This window comes from Carcharhinus amblyrhynchos, unplaced genomic scaffold (assembly GCF_965287045.1).
Source record: "Carcharhinus amblyrhynchos unplaced genomic scaffold, sCarAmb.v2.hapA scaffold_75, whole genome shotgun sequence".
Taxonomy (NCBI): domain Eukaryota; kingdom Metazoa; phylum Chordata; class Chondrichthyes; order Carcharhiniformes; family Carcharhinidae; genus Carcharhinus; species Carcharhinus amblyrhynchos.
Window position 1 is genome coordinate 2,501 of NW_027649815.1, and position 20,984 is coordinate 23,484.

Genomic DNA, 20,984 nt, shown 5'->3' on the forward strand with positions numbered 1-20,984 from the left:
GGGAGAGAGAGAGAGAGGGAGAAAGAGAGAGAGAAAGAGGGGAGAGAGAGACTGAGAGAGAGAGACCGAGAGAGAGAGAGTGAGAGAGAGAGAGGGTGAGAGAGAGAGAGAGAGAGAGAGTGAGAGAGAGAGAGAGTGAGTGAGTGAGACGGGGTAAGCTGACAGAACTGCAGCTAAGCAGTGAAATAATTCCCTGCCCAGCCGCTGCCCCAGACTCCCCATCATTCCCGCAGCGTCACAGGAGCCTCTGCTGGTGTTTAGTCAGAGAGTCAGTGCAGGCTCGATGGGCCAAATGGCCTCCCTCTGCACTGTAGGGATTGAATGGTTTTATAGGGGAATCACTTTGCCCTCAATTTGTGTGATTAAAGGCCCAATCACTGCTGGAAAGCAATAAAGGGCCGAATGGCCTCACCCTGGGCTGTATCTGAATCTGTTTAATAGGAGCTGCTGTAATAGACCCCCCCCGCCACGCCCCCCCCCGCCTCCTTACCCCCCCGCCATGCCCCCCCCGCCTCCTTACCCCCCCGCCACGCCCCCTCCCGCCTCCTTACCCCCCCCCACACCCCCGCCTCCTTGCCCCCCCCCCCCCCCCCCCCACCCCCCACAGACAGTACCCACCTTTCGGGTGAGGGGGTTGTAATTGGTAACCTGTGCTCTGAGAGTGAAGGGGGGAGGGAGGCTCTCACCTGTGTATATGTGTCTCGGTCAACAGTAAAATCCTGCTTGATGCTGCGGGGCACTCTCAGCTGGATTCTACAAAAACCAAATGTTAAAACCCACTTGATTTTAAAAGAAGGTGACCAAATATCTCATTAATTGGACAGCCCACCGTGCTTGTAATTCAATCGAATCCCACCTCCCCAGTGGGAATCCCGATTGTACTCGGAAAAATGTCAGGGAGCAGAGAGAATCCAAACAGACAAATCCTTCTAAGTGACAGGGCAGTTTACAGAGAAGTAAATTGAACACAGGAGTCGGGACGTCTTGTTAAAGTTATTCAAGACATTAGCAAGGCCACACTTTGAATGCTGTGTACAGTTCTGGTCACCCTATTATAGAAAGGATATTATTAAACTAGAAAGAGTGCAGAAAAGATTTACTAGGATGCTACCAGGACTTGATGGTTTGAGTTATAAGGACAGACTGGGACTTTTTCTTCTGGAGTTTAGGAGATTTAGGGGGTGATCTTATAGCAGTCGATAAGATGAGGAGCACAGATCAGCGAGACAGTCAATATCTTTTCCCATAGGGGAGTCTAAAAGAGGGCAGAGGTTTAAGGTGAGAGGGGAGAGATACAAAAGGGTCCAGAGGGGCAATTTTTTTTCCCACAGAGGGTGGTGAGTATCTGGAACAAGCTGCCAGAGGGAGTAGTAGAGGTGGGTACAATTTTGTCTTTTAAAAAGCATTTCGATAGTTACATGGGTAAGAGGGATATTGGCCAAACGCAGGCAATTAGGGTTTAAAAAAAGGGGCAGTATGGACAAGTTGGGCCGAAGGGCCTGTTTCCATGCTGTAAACCTCTGTGACTCTGTGCGGGTTTCTAGTTCGAGGATTGGGATATGGAAACAAAGGACTACAATGAATGAGATTATCAGTGAAGCACAGAACAGTCTTACAGGGCTCGACAGGGTGGATGAAGGAAGGGTGTTTCCCTGGGTGCTGGAGGATAGAACCAAGGGACACAACCTCAGAATAAGGAGCAGGGCCACTTAGGACTGAGGTGAGGAGGCATCTTTGGATGAATCTTTGGAATTCTTTGCCCCAGAGAGCAGTAGAAGTTCAGAGGCTGAGTATGTACTAGACAGAGATCAAAAGATTCATCATAGATACAATCCCTACAGTGCAGAAGGTGGCCATTCAGCCCATCGAGCCTGCACTGACAACAATCCCACCCTATCTCTGTAACCCCACGTGCATAGCACACCGCTCGTCCCCCTGACACTACGGGGCAATTTAAGCGTGGCCAATCCACCTAACCCGCACATTTTTGGACTGTGGGAGGAAACCGGAGCAAACCCTCTGGAAAGCCACGCAGACATGGAGAGAACGTGTAGACCCCACACACAGAGTCACCCAAGGCCAGAATTGAACCCGGATCACTGGCGCTGTGAGGTAAACACTGTGCTACGGTGTCTCCTAGTTATCCCAGATGTCAAGTGACACGGGAATGGTGCGGAAGATGGCATTGAGTGAGAAGATTTTTTTAAATTCACTCATGAGACATGGGCGCACTGCTGGCCATCAGTTAATTGCCCATTCCGAGTTGACCTTGGAGAGCAGTTGAGAGTCAACCATGTTACTGTGGCTCCAGAGTCAAATCTAGGCCAGACCGGGGTAAGATTTCCTTCCCCAAAGGACATTAGTGAACCAGATGGGTTTTTCCAACAATGGTCATCAGATGATTCTTAACCCCAAATATTTTTTATTGAATTGAAATACAAGGGTGGGATTCGAACCTGGGTCCCCAGAACATTTACTGAGCTTCTCAATTAATAATCTAACGATAATATCACTAGGCCACCCCCACATCAATCATGATCGAGCTTCTTTGAGGAGCAGCCTTGATGGGAGGGATGAACTTTTCCTACTCCTGTTTTCTGTGTTCCCACGTAGGTCATTCTAGAACTTTCCAAATTGCTATCTAGGCCTCAGTTTTGTAAACCACACTCAGGAGACGTGTGAACGATTTACTGAAGAGGTTTACCAGGATGTTGCCAGGGACAAGGACTCCATTATGCGGGAGAAGTTGTGAACATTAGAACAGTTTTCTGTGAAAACGGAGAAGGTTAAGAGATGACTTCAAGATGTTGCTTGGTTTGGATGGAGTAGAAAGAGAGGAACTAGTTCCTCCAGCTAAAATTATTGGGGAAAAGTCTCAAGGGGAGATGAGGAGAATTGTTTTCAATCATAAAACTCTATGGTGCAGAAAGAGGCCCTTCGGCCCATTGAGTCTGCACTGACCACAATCCCACCCAGGCCCACATCTCTACACATTTTACCCACTAATCCCTGTAACCCAGACATCTTTGGACACTATGGGGCAATTTTATGGCACGGCCAATCAACCAAACCCGCACATCTTTGGACTGTGGGAGAAAACCCACACAGACACGAGGAGAATGTGCGAACTCCACACAGACCGTGACCCGAGCCGGGAATCGAACCCAGGTCCCTGGAGACGTGAAGCAGCAGTGCTAACCCACTGTGCTACCGTGTCGCTCCATTGTCTTAGTCCCATTCTCCTGAATGCACCCGCCCATAACTCTTAATCCCTCGTCTGTCACAGGGATGCGAAGAAGCGATTCTAATCTCCATCTTCTGCTTCCTCGATGATACCTTCTCCGCTTGTTTTCCTTTCTCTTCCCCCTCGGCTCTGACGAACCTCCCTCCAGGTTCCCCTCGCCATTGCACTGCTCCGCACCACTGGGGGTCTCTGCTGGGGAAACCAAACACATTCTCACAACTTCCTCAAACCTTTCATGAGAACACTTCCCCTTTTTTTTGCTCAAACAGGCACCAGGGTTTGGCGACTGGGGGATTTTAAATTTTAAACAACTTTAAACTGAAAAAGGGGGTTGGAGCTGTGGGTAGTGTTAACAGTTGGTGGGGGTTAGCGGGTGGAAATGGGGTAAGAGAGAACTGAGCAAGAGAAAACAGAGTTAACGCACGTGTGTGTGAGAAAGAGAGAATTCTTTTTCTGAGACACGGGCATCGCTGACTGGTCAGCATTTATTACCCATTCCTAGTTGCCCAAGAGTCAACCACATTGCTGTGGCTCTGGAGTCACATGTAGGCCAGACCGGGTAAGGACAGCAGATTTCCTTCCCTAAAGGGACAATAGTGAACCAGACGGGTTTTTCCCACAATGGGTCATCAGTAGATTCTTAATTCCAGATTTTTTTTATTGAATTCAAATTCCACCCTTGACCGTGGCGGGATTCGAACACGGGTCCCCCAGAACATTAGCTGAGTTTCTGGATTAATAGCCTAGCGATAATCCCACTAGGCCATCGCTCCCCTGGAACAAACAGAACCAAAAGTGATGGAAAAGTAATAAACAGAAGAGACCGAGAGTTGGGAAAATTAAGATGAGGAAGAGCAGCGAGAGTGCGCGAGCAGAAAAACTCAAGCACGGTAGTCATGTTGGAGAGCGAATAGTTGCAGTGCCGTTTTCAAAATCCCATTGACAATCTCGGCTCAGGGAATTATATCACTGACCCTTCACTGCCCCGGGTCAAAATCCTTCCTAACAGCACTGTGGGTGTACCCACACCACATGGACTGCAGTGATTCAATGAGGCAGCTCACCGCCACCTTCTCAAGGGGCAGCTAGAGATGGGCAGCTGGTCTAGTCCATGAAGTGGAGATGCCAGGGTTGGACTGGGATAAACACAGAAAGAAGTCTCACAACACCAGGTTAAAGTCCAACAGGTTTATTTGGTAGCAAAAGCCACAAGCTTCCGGAGCGCTGATCCTGACATGTGACCTACCTGGTGAAGGAGCAGCGCTCCGAAAGCTAGTGGCTTTTGCTACCAAATAAACCTGTTGGGCTTTAACCTGGTGTTGTGAGACTTCTTACTAGTCCATGAAGCCCACACTTCATGAACGAAGCAATATGGTTTGAAATATTTTTAATTGTTCGCGTGTTCTGGAGAGGGATGTCTTACCTGACATGTGACTGTCTACATGGCGGACTGAAGGAGAAATGGCCAAGCAAGGTTTGTAGAATGGGCGATGGCGGTGCTCTATGATCCAGCAAAGGAGAACTGCAGTGAAGGCCGGTCGATAAGACAGCCTCGCACAGGTGGCACAGCGAGTTAAGCAGGCACTGCGTGGGCTGGCAGCATAACGCCAACTTAACAGGTACTCCGATCCCACATGTTAGCCGGTCACTGAAGAGAGAAGGGCCCAACGTTGGTGAGCCATTACGCAGCACGTGCAAATTAAATCACAGGTAAAAATGCTAGGCAACACACAAGACTCAATTCATGACGAGGTGAAGAGGCTTTATGATGGTGAGGAAGCTCTTGTGATGCCATAGTCAAGGTCGTGCCCACAGCGAAGATTCTGTTCAGCTGGACTAACGTGTCAGACACTCACAAGCTGCAATGATAATGAATAAAAAGAGTTCTGACTTACAAAACTTCTCAAACATTTAGCTCTGGATTTCCTGCTCCCGCTCGCAGTGGGAATTGGTGTGGGCTGGAAAATCCGGAGAGCGGTCAGATTTCTCAGGATGGGAAAATCCTATCCTGAAACAAAGTTAGGTTTTGCAAAGTTTTTACAGAAGTTTTATCATTGAATAGGATCATAGAATCCCTACAGTGCAGAAGGAGGCCATTCGACCCATCAACCACAATCCAACCCAGGCCCTATCCCCGTCACCCCACATATTTACCCCACTAATCCCGCTGACACTAAGGGGCAATTTAGCATGGCCAATCCACCTAACCTGCACATCTTTAGACACTAAGGGACAATTCAGCATGGCCAATCCACCTAACCTGCACATCTTTAGACACTAAGGGACAATTTAGCATGGCCAATCCACCCAACCTGCACATCTTTAGACACTAAGGGACAATTTAGCATGGCCAATCCACCCAACCTGCACATCTTTAGACACTAAGGGCCAATTTAGCATGGCCAAAGCACCTAACCTACACATCTTTGGACACTAAGGGGCAATTCACCATGGCCAATCCACCTAACTTACACATCTTTGGACACTCAGGGCCATTTAGCATGGCCATTCCACCTAATCTCATATCTTTTGGACAGTGGGAGGAAACCAGAGCACCCAGAGGAAATCCACAGAGGAAGAACATGCAAACTCCACACAGTCATCCAAGGCTGGAATTGAACCCAGGTCTCTGGCACTGTGAGGCAGCAGTGCTAACCGCTGTGCCACCCCAAGGATTATAGAGAATTGCCCTGGTTGACCCATTGATCAGGCGACAGATACCCAATCCTCTGTGGATTAGGTTTGGATCCAAATTACTCCAAGAGTGGCACATCCACTGGGCACTCACACCCACCTAAACCCAACGTTCCTTGCTGGTCTCTGCCCGATTGGCACAACGGGAGCTGAGCTGTGTGTGAAGGTTGGGGTGACTGAGAAAAGGGGAAATCAAAAAATAGACAAATGCCAAAGGCACAAAATTGCTCAGTAATTACCCATGGGTAATGCCCAGCCTTTCCTCTGAGGTGTCGCGGGGGATCACAGTGGGAATCGCGTGGCAGGGCTGGGAGGGGTGGGGGATGTTGAAAGGGCGGAGGGGAGGGAAAACGGACAGTCCAGCCTTTTCGGGGTCATCTCCAGCAAAAAAAAAAGGTGGCACATAGTTCAGTGCAACAGAGGGACAAGTAGCTGGGCCGACTGCAACTTAACTTGAGAGAGGTAATCTGAATGAAGGTTTTGTGGTTCCTCACTTCTGTGCTACACCGACCTGGCTGTCGGTCAGAGCTTACTCTTCAGCCTCCCCTGACAGCTCCAGAAAGCACAGAGTGAAACACATTGATCAATGTAGAAACACTTAGCATCTCTCAGCTATTTACTGCTATCAATCAGAACATTGCCACCCAGGTGTATATATACCATGTTACATATTACTGGCGTTGCACGGTTTTTAACACTGCTGCCTCGAAGCGCCAGGGACCCAGTTTCGATTCCCGGCTTGGGTCACTTTCATTTGAAGAGGCCTTTGAGGAGGGTCGATCCTCGATCAGGCTTCCAAAACTTTGCCAGCAGTGGATCTCTTTTGATCTGATGTACAGATGCCGGCGTTGGACTGGAGTAAACACAGTAAGAAGTCTCGCAACACCAGGTTAGAGTCCAACCAGTTTATTTGATAGTAATCTCACAAGCTTTCGGAAACGGTGTTCCTTCATCAGGTGTGTGGAACTGTCCACACACCTGACGAAGGAACACTATTTTGGAAAGCTTGTGAGATTACCATCAAATAAACTGGTTGGACTCTAACCTGGTGTTGTGAGACTTCTTACTCTCTTTTGATCTCCCAGAGCTACTGAAGGAACCCTGAGAAACATTCTTATTGTACTGAAGAATTAAACCATAAACAAAATATTATTACAGTATGAAGTCTCACAACACCAGGTTAAAGTCCAACAGGTTTATTTGGTAGCACGAGCTTTCAGAGCGTCACCCCTTCAGCAGGTGAGTGACAGGTGTAGTCTGACAAGTTGATGATGGACTTCCCTGCAATGGTACTATTTTCTACTGTGGTACCGGGGGAGTGCTGTCGGCAGTGATGCCAAGTTTCTCAAGTTTCCCTGTTCTTGGTGTGCATGTAGACGGCATAATTCTGTTGTCTGGCCTGCTTGATGGTGTTTCGCAGCAAATCTGCATCCTGAGTGCAAGCTGAGAATGTGGACTCTATCTTGCTTTCCAGATTGTGGCATTTGCTGTAGAGCTGATGTATGAGGTGGTTGATAAGCGACAGAGGTTCAATGGCAAAGTCTCTCAGTGTAGTCTGTGTTATAGGTTGACCCAAGTGGGTTCATGATCTGCAGTTCTTTCAGAATCTTATCTGCTTTCTTGCATCTTTGTGGAAACTTCATGTCTGTATCGATACACGTGATCTTCTTGGAGATCCTCTCCACTTTGAGCTGGCAGTTTTCGGTGTTGCTGGTAGCCTCCACCACTTCAACGGGCAGAGAATTCCAGAGATTCACCACCCTTTGAGTGAAGAAGTTCCTCCTCAACTCTGATCTAAACTACTCCCCCCTCTTATTTTGAGGCTGTGTCCTCTAGTCCTGCTACCCTTTCGAAGAGGGAAGAATCTCTCTACCTCTACCCTATCCATCCCCTTCATTATCTTATACGTCTCTATAAGATCCCCCCCTCATCCTTCTAAATTCTGAGTACAGACCCAGTCTATTTAGTCTCTCTTCATAGTCCGACCCCCTCATCTCCGGTATCAGCCTAGTGAACCTCCTCTGCACTCCCTCCAAGGCCAATACGTCCTTCCCTAAGTGCGGCAACCAAAACTGCACACAGTACTCCAGCTGCGGCCTCACCAGTGCCCTGTACAGTTGCAGCAAAACCTCCCTGCTTTTATATTCTATCCCCCTCGCTATAAAGGCCAACATCCCATTCGCCTTCTTGATCACCTGCTGCACCTGCAGACTGGGTTTTTGCGACTCGTGCACAAGGACCCCCAGGTCCCTCTGCACCGTAGCATGCTGCAGCTTTTTGCCTTTTAAATAATAATCCCTCCTATTATTTCTGCCAAAGTGGATAACCTCACACTTGCTAACATTATACTCCATCTGCCAGGTCCTCGCCCACTCGCTCAGTCTATCCAGATCTCTCTGCATACTTTCCACACCCTCCATGCAATTTGCTTTTCCACTCATCTTCGTGTCATCAGCAAATTTTGTCACCCTACACTCAGCCCCCTCCTCCAGATCATCTATATAAATGGTAAACAGTTGAGGCCCCAGCACCGATCCCTGCGGCACTCCACTAGTCACCAACCGCCAACCAGAATAGCACCCGTTGATACCAACTCTCTGCTTCCTATTAGACAGCCAATCTTCTATCCACGCTAACACCTTACCCCCAAATCCGTGCACCCTAACCCTCTGTAGCAACTTTTTGTGAGGCACCTTATCAAATCTTACCTTTTAGTCTTTTTCAATGGGCGCACCCGCTCACACTCCCTCAGACATTCTTTCTTCCACCATCTTCCATCGGGAAAAAGGTACAAAAGTCTGAAATCAGGTACCAACTCAAGAACAGCTTCTTCCCTGCTGCCATCAGGCTTTTGAATGGACTTACCGTCCATTAAGTTGATCTTTCTCTACACCCTAGATGTGACTGTAACACTACATTCTGTACTCTCTCCTTTCCTTCTCTATGAACGGTATGCTTTGTCTGTATATTGCGCAAGAAACAATATTTTTCGCTGTATACCAATACATGTGACAAAAATAAATTAAATCAAATTCAAAATCATTTTCATTCTCCCCTTGGACCTCTGAGCCTTGGCTCTTCTCGCCAACTACTACCCCCCCCTTCCTCCCTGGCTGGACCCACCATAGAACCTCTGCAGAAGTCCCGCGGATCCCTGGGGCTTCCTTGAAACCCAGTGGGGGAATCCCTGCCATAATGCAACCAATACTCAGTTCATATCGCCAAGGTTAATCTACATGCAACACCAGCTCACATTAATACTGTACTTTGAGCTGATTGCAGTGTCAATGTAAGCCTACTTACATTGACACTTACATTGGGTGGCACGGTAGCACAGTGGTTAGCACTGCTGCTTCACAGCTCCAGGGACCTGGGTTCGATTCCTGGCTCGGGTCACTGTCTGTGTAGAGTTTGCACATTCTCCTCGTGTCTGTGTGAGTTTCCTCCGGGTGCTCCGGTTTCCTCCCACAGTCCAAAGATGTGCGGGTTAGGTTGATTAGGCATGCTAAGAAATTGCCCCTTAGTGTACTGGGATGTGTAGGTTAGAGGGTAAATGTGTAAGGATATGGGGGGTAGGACCTGGGTGGGATTGTGTTCGGTGCAGACTTGATGGGCCGAAGGGCCTGTTTCTGCACTGTAGGGTCCTATGTTTTACTTGTGACTTAACTCTAATAAACTTATAGTAGCACTGCAGTGAAGTTACCGTGAAAATCCTCAAGTCGTACACTCTGGCTCCTGTTTGGGTACACCGAGGGAGAATTCAGCACAGCCAATGCATGTCTTTTGGATTGTGGGAGGAAACCCACGCAGACACGGGGAGAATGTGCAGACTCCGCGCAGATAGTGACCCAAGCTGGGAATTGAATCCGGGTCCCTAATACTGTAATGCAGCAGTGCCACCTGTCCAGGACACTGAGGATAATTCCTGCGTTTTTCTTTAAACTAACGGCATGGGATTTTTTTGTACTCAACTGAGGAAGCTGAAGCTGTTGGGGCTGTGGGGGTGGGTGAAATTTAAAACCATAAATTGATTCGAGGGGCAAAAGTGCTACCCACTGCACCACAGTTCATACCTACAGATTGATCAAAGAACCCTTTTGTGGCTAATGCAGCCCAAAGACTTTGACTGTGGCACTATTACCTCCACAGATACAAAGGGTTGTGAACATAGCCCAGTCCGCCACACAAAGCAGCCTCCCATCCACTAACTCTGTCCACACCTCCTGCTGTATCAGAGAAGTAGGCAACATAATCTAGGACCCCCATGCACCTTGGACGTTCTCTCTTCCTACCTTCTCCCATCAGAAAAAAGATATAAAAATCTGAGGTCACGAATCAACCGACTCAAGAACAGCTTCTTCCCAGTTGCCATCCGACTTTTGAACGGACCTGCCTGATATTAAGTTGATCTTTCTCTAACCCTATGACTGTAACACTACATTCTGCACTCTCTCTTTTCCTTCTCAATGAACGGTATGCTTTGTCTGTGTCGTGCACAATACCTGAAACCGATAGCATGGTTCAAACAGCCAATGAAATGGCTTGTTAACGATGTCATTATGCTTACTTCAGATGGCATGTCCCTCACATAACAGCAATAAAACTCGATGCCACTGTGTCCATTCGGAAATAAACACCTTCCCTTATTTAGTTAACACAAGAAGCTTCAGGTCATAGTTTCCAGACGAGAACCCTGAATTTTATGACTTGCATTTGGGTTTAATTATAAATTGACCAAAAATCCCAGCATGCTTAACTCTCAGCTAGGATAACCATTTTAAAGCCAATAGTGCCATTATTGTTGTTAAATTGTTGTTGTACTTGTTCTTTCTCCATCTACACCTATATATATATATAACTACTAGGAAATCACAGCTCCCTCCAAATGGCTGTGATACTTCAGTTTTCTGATACATTTGTACAGTGACTATTTTGCTTACACTACTGCCCTGACTTCAGTGAGTTAGAGAATCAAACGTGCAAACTGGGTGGCCGATTCTCTATCAGGATTCAACACCGTGGGAAGGTCCCTCTTACTGGGTGAAAAGCCAGACGTCAGCTCACCTCCGCCAGTCCTGGAAGCCACGGCTTGATCTTATGATCCTTGGGTAAAGTCGGGGCTCCCACCTCACTCTGAGACAGTGGGTCCTCAGCCTCTGCCAATCATAAGAGTCAGTAAGAATTCTCACAACACCAGGTTAAAGTTCAACAGGTTTATTTGGTAGCAAACACCACTAGGTTTCGGGGCTTTGCCCCTTCGTCAGGTGAGTGGGGAGTTCTGATCACAAACAACAGCTCTTCAGACCCAGCAGCGCCACCAGTGAGGGGTCAATCAGGACAACAGGAGGTGCTTCCTTAAGGCAGTCAACAGGTATAGCAGAACTACCTTTCCTGGTTCCAACACAGTCGACTGTCAGGAACAAAGGACTGGTTTAATGGCTTCATCAAGTGGTGCAGGCTCCCCTACTGCTGGCTAAATACCAGGAAAGGGACATTAATTGGCCATTAGTTGGCCAATTAAGGACTTCAGTTGGTCCAAGGGTAGATAGTCACCTGCCTTCTATTCTGGCATTGCCCCATGCCCTCTCTCCACCAGTTCCCATCTGGGATGGATATAGAACTCCAGTCACTGGGATGTCAGCACTGCTGCCAAGGCCAGCATCTAATCCAACCCATCACTAGTTCCTTTTGAGGAGGTGGGACTGGGCCACCTTCTTGAACTGATGCAATGTGTGAGGAGCAACGGTGCTCCCGTCAGATTCCGACCCATTCAGCAATGAAAGAACAGTGAGATTGTTTCCAAATCAAGGTGGGGAGAGATTTGGAGGTGAAATCGGTAATGGCGATGGGCACCCAGGTCAGGTTCACCCCGTGGCTGGGTTTGCTGTGATGGTGACAGGAATCTATCTAGGACTGAAACGACACAAATTCACAAAAAGTGCTTTCTGCCCTTGTCTTAACATTCAGAAACTCAGGTAATTATGAGAGACTCCAAATGCAGAAAATGAGTTTGCAAAGTTTAACCAGTTTATTTAGAAGTGTGTGCCACTGTAACACTGCTTTGAGCCGCAAATCTGCTTCACAGGGTGTCCCAGTGATTCTGCTTCTCCAAAACTCTCCGTACAATGTTAAACAAAATTGCTTGACATGAAGTACAGATCAAACTGAACACTCCTTCACCATGAGGCGTATTTGCTGCCCTGATTATTACCCACTTGAACTATGAATGGCTAGCAAACTATTCTTATTAAGTGGAGATAGGAACTAAGACAGTTTCCTCAGAGTTTAAACTCTTCATAACTAATGCAGACATTTGAGCAACTCGGATCCAATCACATTGTCTGATTTGTTGCACTTTGCCACATTTCTGGAGATACAACCTACATTAATTTGTTTTCAGATCCAACTGGCTAAAGAATTGGACCTGAACGCACTGCGGGGAAAGGCCACAGACTGGAGCTTTAGCCTTACTTGTGAAGTGCATTCGCAGCAGCTAGTTTGCATTCGAGTTTCTTTTTCTTTCTATCATGAGCAGTTTTCAGGATGTAAATGGATTGGATTTGTGTGAACACGGCGTTTGACGTATGCGTTCACCTCCTGCCCTACGGAGAAGGACATTCACATATGTTCAATTTGAAGCAGACACATCGATTGGAGTTGCGGGGTGGTGGGGAGGAGAAGGACAATCTGTATCACTATCCTTGCAGAAAAGTAAGTTTGATTGAAAATTGCAAACCAAGCTTCCAAGTGCTGTAGCTACCTTTCCTTTCGAAACAATCAGGGAAAAGAAAACTCCGCAGTCACTGCTGAGTGCTGTGTAGCTACTTTGACAGCCGGCTCCCCAGCAAACTTGTATACATCACCCATCGCCTCGGATGCGCATGGCGGATCTGTTAATAACTTTCATTAAAGAGATCATACGCTTAGAAAAGAAACAACTAGCATTTTGAATTGATACAACAGCAAATTAAATAAATACTCAATTAAAGATACTTTGACAAAGTGGATTAATTCAATTACAATAATTACTTCAACTTAAAAGTTTTCAGGAGTCCAATGTAATATTTAAACTTAGGGAGCACATTTTTAAAACCTGCATTCTGGTCTTTGCGTACACGAACCTTTGCTACCAGCTTTGTTATCCGTGTGTTCATTATAAAAATGTGCTCTTGGGAAAAACATATCCAGGTTGGAATATTTGGTTTGAGTGTGTGAGATATCTGATCATTTCTGGTTTTGTTTTAAAAACACTGCTTGTTCTACTTAACATGTCTTTTGATGACCACATGGAACTCCGCACCAAAGGACAGCACGATCAGTTACGTTGCAAGTACAATACATCTGCTTGAATTCAAATGGCTATTTCGGTGATGAGTGCTGAGATAATTGTCAAAAAGTAGGATGCAGTTACTATGGTTCCAAGTATACCATCAAAATTGGCGGAGACGTGGTAGCCCCATACCAGCACAGCAGAAAAGATAAAAAGGCCCTTTGTTCTATATAACTTACAACAGGATAAGGCTAAGGCACTTATTTTCAACCTTTCTCCCCATTCACAAAAAAGTTAGACAAAATATTTATCCAGGCTTTTCAATGTATACTAAAGTACAAATCTATATCAAGGCTTGTTAACTGGTTTGAGTTTGCAAAAAGCAGCATGTCCAGTTTACAATTGCAATCAAGTCCGGTCCAGGTATTTTGCTCTTTTTTAAAAAAAACTGTAGATGTAACAAAATCCACTTTAGGTATCTGTTCTTTTTACAAGCGTTTGCCTTGCAGCAACAAGTGGCAACTCTCATTCCACAAACTTTAGTGAGGAACCAGGTAGGATTCAAAGGTCGTTACAAGTGCAATATGCTGGGAGCTACTTTTATCAGCGATCGTGACTCCGTTAACCCAGCTGATCTTCATATTGCTTGCGGAAGCAGTCTCCGGCGGGGAAGAAATCCCAACATCGTTCCTGGTACATCTTCCAAACATAGGATTCCTGCAACAAATGAAGGTAAGACTGGGTTAAGCTTATTTTTTAAGGTTACTCTGGAAACACGTTTAAAGTTTTTTAAAAAGAGTTTATTTATTAGTGTCATAAGTAGGCTTACATTAACACTGCATTGAAGTTACTGTGAAAATCCCCTCATCGCCACGCTCCAGTGCCCGTTCGAGTACACTGAGGAAGAATTTAGCATGGCCAACCCATCTAACCAGCACATATTTTGGACTGTGGAAGGAAACCGGGGCACCCAGAGGAAACCCACGCAGACACGTGCAGTCTCCGCACAGACAGTGACCCAAGCCGGGAGTCGAACCGGGGGCCCTGGCGCTGTGAGGTAGTAGTGCTAACCATTCTGCCACAGTGCTGCCCCCATGGGCTGGATAGACTTTCAGTTGACCATTTCCAGTGGATGGGAGGTTGGGGGGAAACGAGACTTCCAGTTGCTTTCGTGGTCACGTCTGGGCTGCAGCTGTGGACTCACTTGAAGTGGCTCACCGACAGGAATGGGCAGGAAATCCTGAGGACTCCAGCTGGCACTGGCAAGCTAAGTAGTAAGTGGGAAAGCAATCCCAGGGGATGGCCAGTGAGGATCAGGAATTGGGATGGATCTTTATAGGGCCAGGAGCATACACTCTGCTCACTGCTGTCTCGAATTTGCATCAGGGTATAACTGATGTCAAAGCACCCAGATCTATGGGGGCTAATGCTGCCGTCACCTATTTCCAGCTTGGTGCCTGAACAGCCCAATTCATAGGTGCATCAAAATGGTGGAGGCTCAGACCATGGTGAGAGCAGACAGCGACCCAGCCTATGTCAGTTCATCTATTATAATCAGTCTTAAAATCCTTCTCCATCCCATTTCGACTTCCACTTCTTTCTTAAAGGGATTCAGCATTCTCAGCCCCACTCATTTTGTTGGCAATCTACAGATTGTTTCCTTTGCGTCTCATAGGTTTAAGGTGCATGTGGAAAAGTTTAGAGGAGATATGCGAGGCAAGTTTCTTACACAGAGGGCTGCGAATGTCTGGAACGCGCTGCCCGGGGAGGTGGTGGGAGAAGGTACGGTAGCGGGATTTAGGGGACATCTAGACGAATATAAGAATCAGTGGGAATGGAAGGATACAGACTCCCTAAGCGCACATGGTTTTAGTTTAGGCAGGCAGCATGATCGATGCAGACCTGGACGGCCGAAGGGCCTATTCCTGTGCTGTACTGTTCTTTGTTTCAGGAGAATTTCCTGCTATTGGTCTGCAATTTACATTTTCATGTTTGGAGTATTCCTCGTGCCCACTATTTAACTAAAATATTTCAGATATACATTTTACACTTTGTTAATCATCATCAGGAAACACTCACACCCTCACCTCCCAAAATCCGTCTGTGGGCTGAAACGTGCAGATTTCCATTTAACTCTGACCTTTAACATTAAGGGGGGATTTTTAACCCCGGAAATGGATGGGAGGGTTCAGCAAAATGTCTTAAGCCCAGCTTTCACCTGCCCACTTCTGGTTTTAACAGAAAATGAGTGAGGGTGGACAACCAAATAGCTCTCAGGAGGTGGGCTATTTAAATGTTCCAGTAAGTGGGGCGGCCTCAAGCTATTTTACAGGTCTAACCCTGGCCAGCCTCGTTTCCCCAGTCTCAAGAACGGCAGCTCAAGGAAGGCAAAATACCTTTGGTGAAAAGGTAAACATGTTTGCAGCACTGCTTGTGGGCCAGGAGCGCTCTTGGGCTCTCAACCAACTCCCCAGCCCTCAGAAGCCTACCCTCCTTCCCTGTGGTTGGACCCCAGCCTGGGGGTTGGTGATCAAACAAAACCACCACATTCCCCATCCCCTATCATGCCTACAACACTCCCACAAGCAGTGCTCCTGCCATCTGTACTAACCTGACTGTAAACCTTGCCTGTTAATTATCAAATCATGCAGTGCAGAAGAGGCCCTTTGGCCCATTAGTCCACACTGACACATTAGAAATGCCTGAACTCCTATGTGCTGGCTCAATACTTTACACATTCAGTTAATGCAGTAATTGTATATTAAACTACAAAGGCAAAAGAACAGGATTCGGAGGCAAATGTAGTCAAACTATTAGGCTGGCTTTTGGACAGAAATCGTATTTAAAAAGGAAATTGGATACCATGGTTAAAACTCTACAGCAAGTGGGATCCACTCTATTTACCAAACCTGTTCCTGCCGATAGTGGGGTCTAGGGATTAGTCATGTGGCCATCATTTTCTCTCAAGCTGTCTCTGGTAGCAATAATAGGAAGACAGATTATTACTCGGATGTAAATTCAGATACTCAGCGAGACCTTGGTGTCCTTGTGCATCAATTGCTGAAAGTAAGTGTGTAGGTACAGGGGGCAGTAAAGAAGGCAAATGGTATGTTGGCCTTCATAGAGAGGGTTTGAGTATAGGGATGAGGGTGTTTTGCTGCAATTGTACAGGGCATTGGTGAGGCATGCCTGGAGTATTCTGTGCAGTTTTGGTGTTCTTATCTGAGGAAGGATATCCTTGCTATAGAGGGAGTACAGCAAAGGTTTACCTGGCTGATTCCTAGGATGTCAGGTCTGAGGAGAGACTAAGTCAGTTAGGATTATATTCATTGGAGTTCAGAAGAGTGAAAGAGAATCACATAGAAACTTATAAAATTTTAACAGGGTTAGACAGAGTAGATTCAGAATGTTCCCGACAGTGGGGGAGTCCAGAACTAGGAATTATAGTTTGAGGATAACAGGTAAACCTTTTAGAACTGAGACAATGAGAAATTTCTTTAGTGAGAGGATGGTGAATGTGTGGAATTCACTACCACAGAATGTAGTTGAGACCATTAGATTTCTAGAAGAAATTAGGTATAGCTCTTGGGGCTAAAGGGATCAAGGGGAGAAGGGGGGGGGGGGTCGGAAATCAGGATATTGAATTCGATGATTAGCCATTATCAAAATGAATGGTGGAATAGGCTTGAAGGGCCGAATGGCCTTCTCATGCTTCTAGTTTCTATGTCGTTATTACAGGTGGCCTGTTTGTTGCCCTGCCTGTTCCCTTTAAAATTCCTGTCTGGCAGTGCACTCATGTATCTTAAAAGTGGTTGCCAGGCATGCCAGGCTGTATGGTGTGGAATATTCTGGATTGCTACGTGCCCAGACACCTGTGCAATGCTGAGGGGACACTGCTTGTGGTTCTTCTTTGGGCCACTTCCAATGTTTCACTGCCTTCATTTTATTCAGATGGGAAAAAAACTAGACACAGGATTGAAGACAAAAATCGACAGAAGCATGAATAGTCTGGCTATATTAGCCTCTGAATCCTATTATTTTGCTTTTGTAGTTTAACATACAATTACTGCATTGACTGAATATGTAAAGAATTGAGTCGACTCAGGCTGATAGCCTTCTTTTGGTTTTCCTACCTCAACAAGGTTTATGGAATTCACGTGGCTCAACCTTCTCTTTCTGCCATTCTTTTTTGAGTATCTTCACCATCTTTCTGTCTATTCCGTCCAACACTCTATGTACTGATTCCCGTGGCAGGCGGGACAGTAAAATTCCGGCAGTAAATCAATAAACAAACTTCTTTAGTTCTATCTGTTGAAACTGTGGCGGATTTGGAGAAAGTACCCTCTTAATTTATAATTGTGAACCAGCCCATGGGATCTGTTTCCTATTGAGGCTACTTCCTTGTAATTGATCCAGTCTTTCATCAACGTGACTGATTTAGAAAAGGTTTCCATGTCAAATTTATGTAATTGCAAACGCTTTTGGTAATTTTGACAGCATGTTCAAGTATTAATCTTTTTATTCTGATAGTTATACCATGAGTAAATACTTGGATATTGGCCAGAATACCTAGCAGGTTAGAACATGCTCCTGCTCTAAATACTTTGTGTAGGTAAGGTGGGGAAACACAACATACCTGACCCGTGTGCTCAGTTTCATCTTTATTAATCAAATACATTAGGAAGAACCTGAAACAGAGAGATTATAAATACAGCAAGTTAAGACGAGATGAATCAAGTTACATCGTAAGCCCATACCAACTGCACAGCTGAGGGGAGAACTGTACCACTTGGAACAGCAACTACTGGAAGCTGTTTCCTGGAGGACAGTCCCTAGAGTACACACTTACATAAAATCATAAAATTCCTACAGTGCCATTTGGCCCATCGAGTCTGCATCAATGCTCTGACAGGGTGTCTTACCCAGGCCTCTGCCCTATTCCCATAACCCAGTGCATTTACCATGGATTATCCATCTAACCTACATATCTTTGGACACTAAGATTCTAACTATGATCCTTTACTTCTATGCTATTTGTACATGCTATTTTGTAATTTATGTCCCTGATTTTAAGACAGATTGCATTAAAACAATGGGCAGGATTCTCCAGCCATTCACGCCAGTGGGATTCTCCTGTCCCGCTGCAGTGAATGGAGATTTGGCTGAGTGCCAAATTCTCTGTCCTCTCTGGCAGTGGCACGTGAACAGTCAGGAGAATTCCGGCCAGTCTTTAATATTACGGCGCATGCAGACCCAAGGTTGTTGCTAAGCCTTTTTCTTACATGTAATTTGCTAAGTTGTGTTCCTCCAAAGTGTGCGTTTCAAACCCGTGCGGCGTTGTGTCGAAGTAGTCACTGCCAATTCCACAAATGAAGCATTTGGTCTGTTGGATCAGAGACGGGGAAGTGATTATCAAAGCAAAGGGAAAACATGAGATGTAAATTGCTATCACACAACAATCTCACACAGAGTACTTAAGACGTTAACAGAGCTCTTTTTGAAGGTTTGGGTTTAAAAAGCAAACCGATGACGAGGGAATAGGCACAGACACAGGCAATAGAGGGATCATTTCACAAGGCTCCCCTGTTGGTGCGACCGGGGATTTACATTGTAAGCTCAATACCATAGCCCCAATTCCGGCTTCCGACTAGCATGGCTTTACACTAGCAGAATTATCTCTGCACCGCAGTAATGCCCACTGTAAAGGAATCGGAAATAGCAACAGAGAATTATGGATATTAAGTAAAAGAAAAGGGATTTTTGTTGAACACAGGAAGAGGTTATATATTTTGAAGAATACTAAATCATTCAGCGCAGTGAACACTTGTCCTTTCTGTGAATGATACATTAATTATATCGTTTGGATACACGGAGGAAGGGCATTATTTAATTATGTACTCTGAGTACATATAAATAGAGGATAGCTGGGACACTGGGTTGTGTAGGAAAAGAGCTGTGAGACTGTAAACAAAGTCAATGCATTCTTCCTCTGCAATGAAAAGCTGTGTCTCAGTCTCTGCCTCATCGACCAGCTTGGATCCAGTTAACATTTTCTTGGCAGGAGTTAAAGAGAAATTTGTTACACCAGGACACCACCGCTCCTCCCCATGAGTAAAGCCACAGCACGCACTGAGGCTTCATCAGGGCGGGGGCAGTAGGTTCCGGCCTGGAACATTTAAAACAGCCAGGAGTGACATCATTAACAGGTTCTGTGCTGTTTCCAGCAATATGAACACTGATCATTAAATTGGCTAGCAGTATAGGACTACACCTTCAGATGCCTCAGGTGGGTCTTTTGGTGTAGAAATATTGCATTTTTTAGAGGCTGCTTTTGCTGACTTCATGCTTTGTAGGCTTATGGCACCTTACAACTTCCTGATTTACATTTGGAAATCCTCCTACCATATAAAGAATAAAGAACAGTACAGGACAGGAACAAGCCCTCCAGCCCACCAAACCTGTGCTGACACATGACCCCTTGCATGTATCTGTCAAGATACTTCTTAAACTTTGCTATTGTATTTGATTCCACCACCAACTCAGGCAGCGCATTTCAGGTACTTAACCCCCTCTGTGCAAAAAACTTGCCTCTCACATCTCCTCTAAACTCCCCCCGCTTTTACCTTAAAACTATGCCCGCTAGTCATTGCTATTTCTACCCTGGGAAAAAGATTCCGACTATTCGCTCTATGCCTCTCATAGTTTTGTAAACTTCTATCAGGTCATCCCTCAGCCTTCAACATCAAGTGAAAACAAACCAAGATACTCCGAATAGCTAATACCCTCCAAACCAGGCAACACCCTGGTAAATCTTTTCTGTACCCTCTCCAAAGCCCTAACATCCTTCTGGTAGTGTGGCAACCAGAACTATACATAATATTACAAACGTGGCCTAATTAAAGTTCTATACAGTTGCAACATGACTTGCCATACATAAGCTGTACTATCTTTCCAAAGCAGGAGATCAATATGAGTCAGAAATGAAACGCTTGCATTTACTTCTTATAGTCAGATTTATAAAGAAATTTTCACTCAATAAAAATGTTTCACTTGCTGTTTTTTTTCTGCTTTTCCAATTTAGCACTCATCATTGAATGACTGACGCTCTGTCCTGGGCTTTCTCATTACTGGGGAATAATTTTCAAGTTAGCATAAAACTAGAGTTACAACCTGGCACCATGAAAGGAAAAACACCGCTCCATTACCGGACCTGCAGCGCTGGCTTTACACATTTGTCATTGCTGAAGGGGAGGGACATGTTGTTGAAACTTTTCATCTTTTACTCATCAGAACAAAGGCAGGATGGAAAAGCTTAGGCAAAGCATCTTTCTTCTCAGCAATATTAAAGTTCTGTACCACCAAGCAACCATCAGTTACGTTCTCTGTTCTTCAATAGTGGCATTTTCTTTTCTGATGGAAACAAAATCTCTTCTCCCGAAACACACCCTCCTAATTACTTTGCAAAAGAGAAAAGTTTGAGAGCCATCCCTTCTATAAAACTACATCACACGAACAATAAACTTTGGTTTTTGGGCCACTAATCTACTTTGCATAAAGGCAAAACACTGTGGATGCTGGAATCTGAAACAAAAACTGGAAAATGCTGGAAAAAATCCGCAGGTCTGGCAGCATCTGTGGAGAGACAATAGAGCCAACATTTCGAGATATGAGCCCTTCGTCAGAGCTCATATCTATTTCAGCCAACTAATCTCTGCCTACTCCTCTAAGCTTTCATGGCTCATTTAGTACACAGATGTTTAGACAGTAGCTACTTCA

The 20,984-nt window shown here is 45.7% G+C and overlaps 1 protein-coding gene across 11 annotated transcripts in view; it reads right to left on the reverse strand.

The window, feature by feature from the left end:
• Positions 1–11,943: 11,943 nt before the first annotated feature.
• Positions 11,944–20,984, reverse strand: part of LOC145337795 (ryanodine receptor 1-like) — a 448,949-nt gene continuing 439,908 nt past the window's right edge. For all 11 annotated transcript variants that reach the window (XM_080182647.1, XM_080182646.1, XM_080182643.1 and 8 more), the window contains 3 exons: positions 18,491–18,591; positions 17,845–17,896; positions 11,944–13,925 (listed from right to left, as the gene is read on the reverse strand). In XM_080182647.1, the coding sequence (XP_080038773.1) occupies positions 13,830–13,925; positions 17,845–17,896; positions 18,491–18,591 (249 nt within the window). In that variant the 3' untranslated portion in view covers positions 11,944–13,829. The remainder of the gene's footprint in view (positions 13,926–17,844; positions 17,897–18,490; positions 18,592–20,984) is intronic.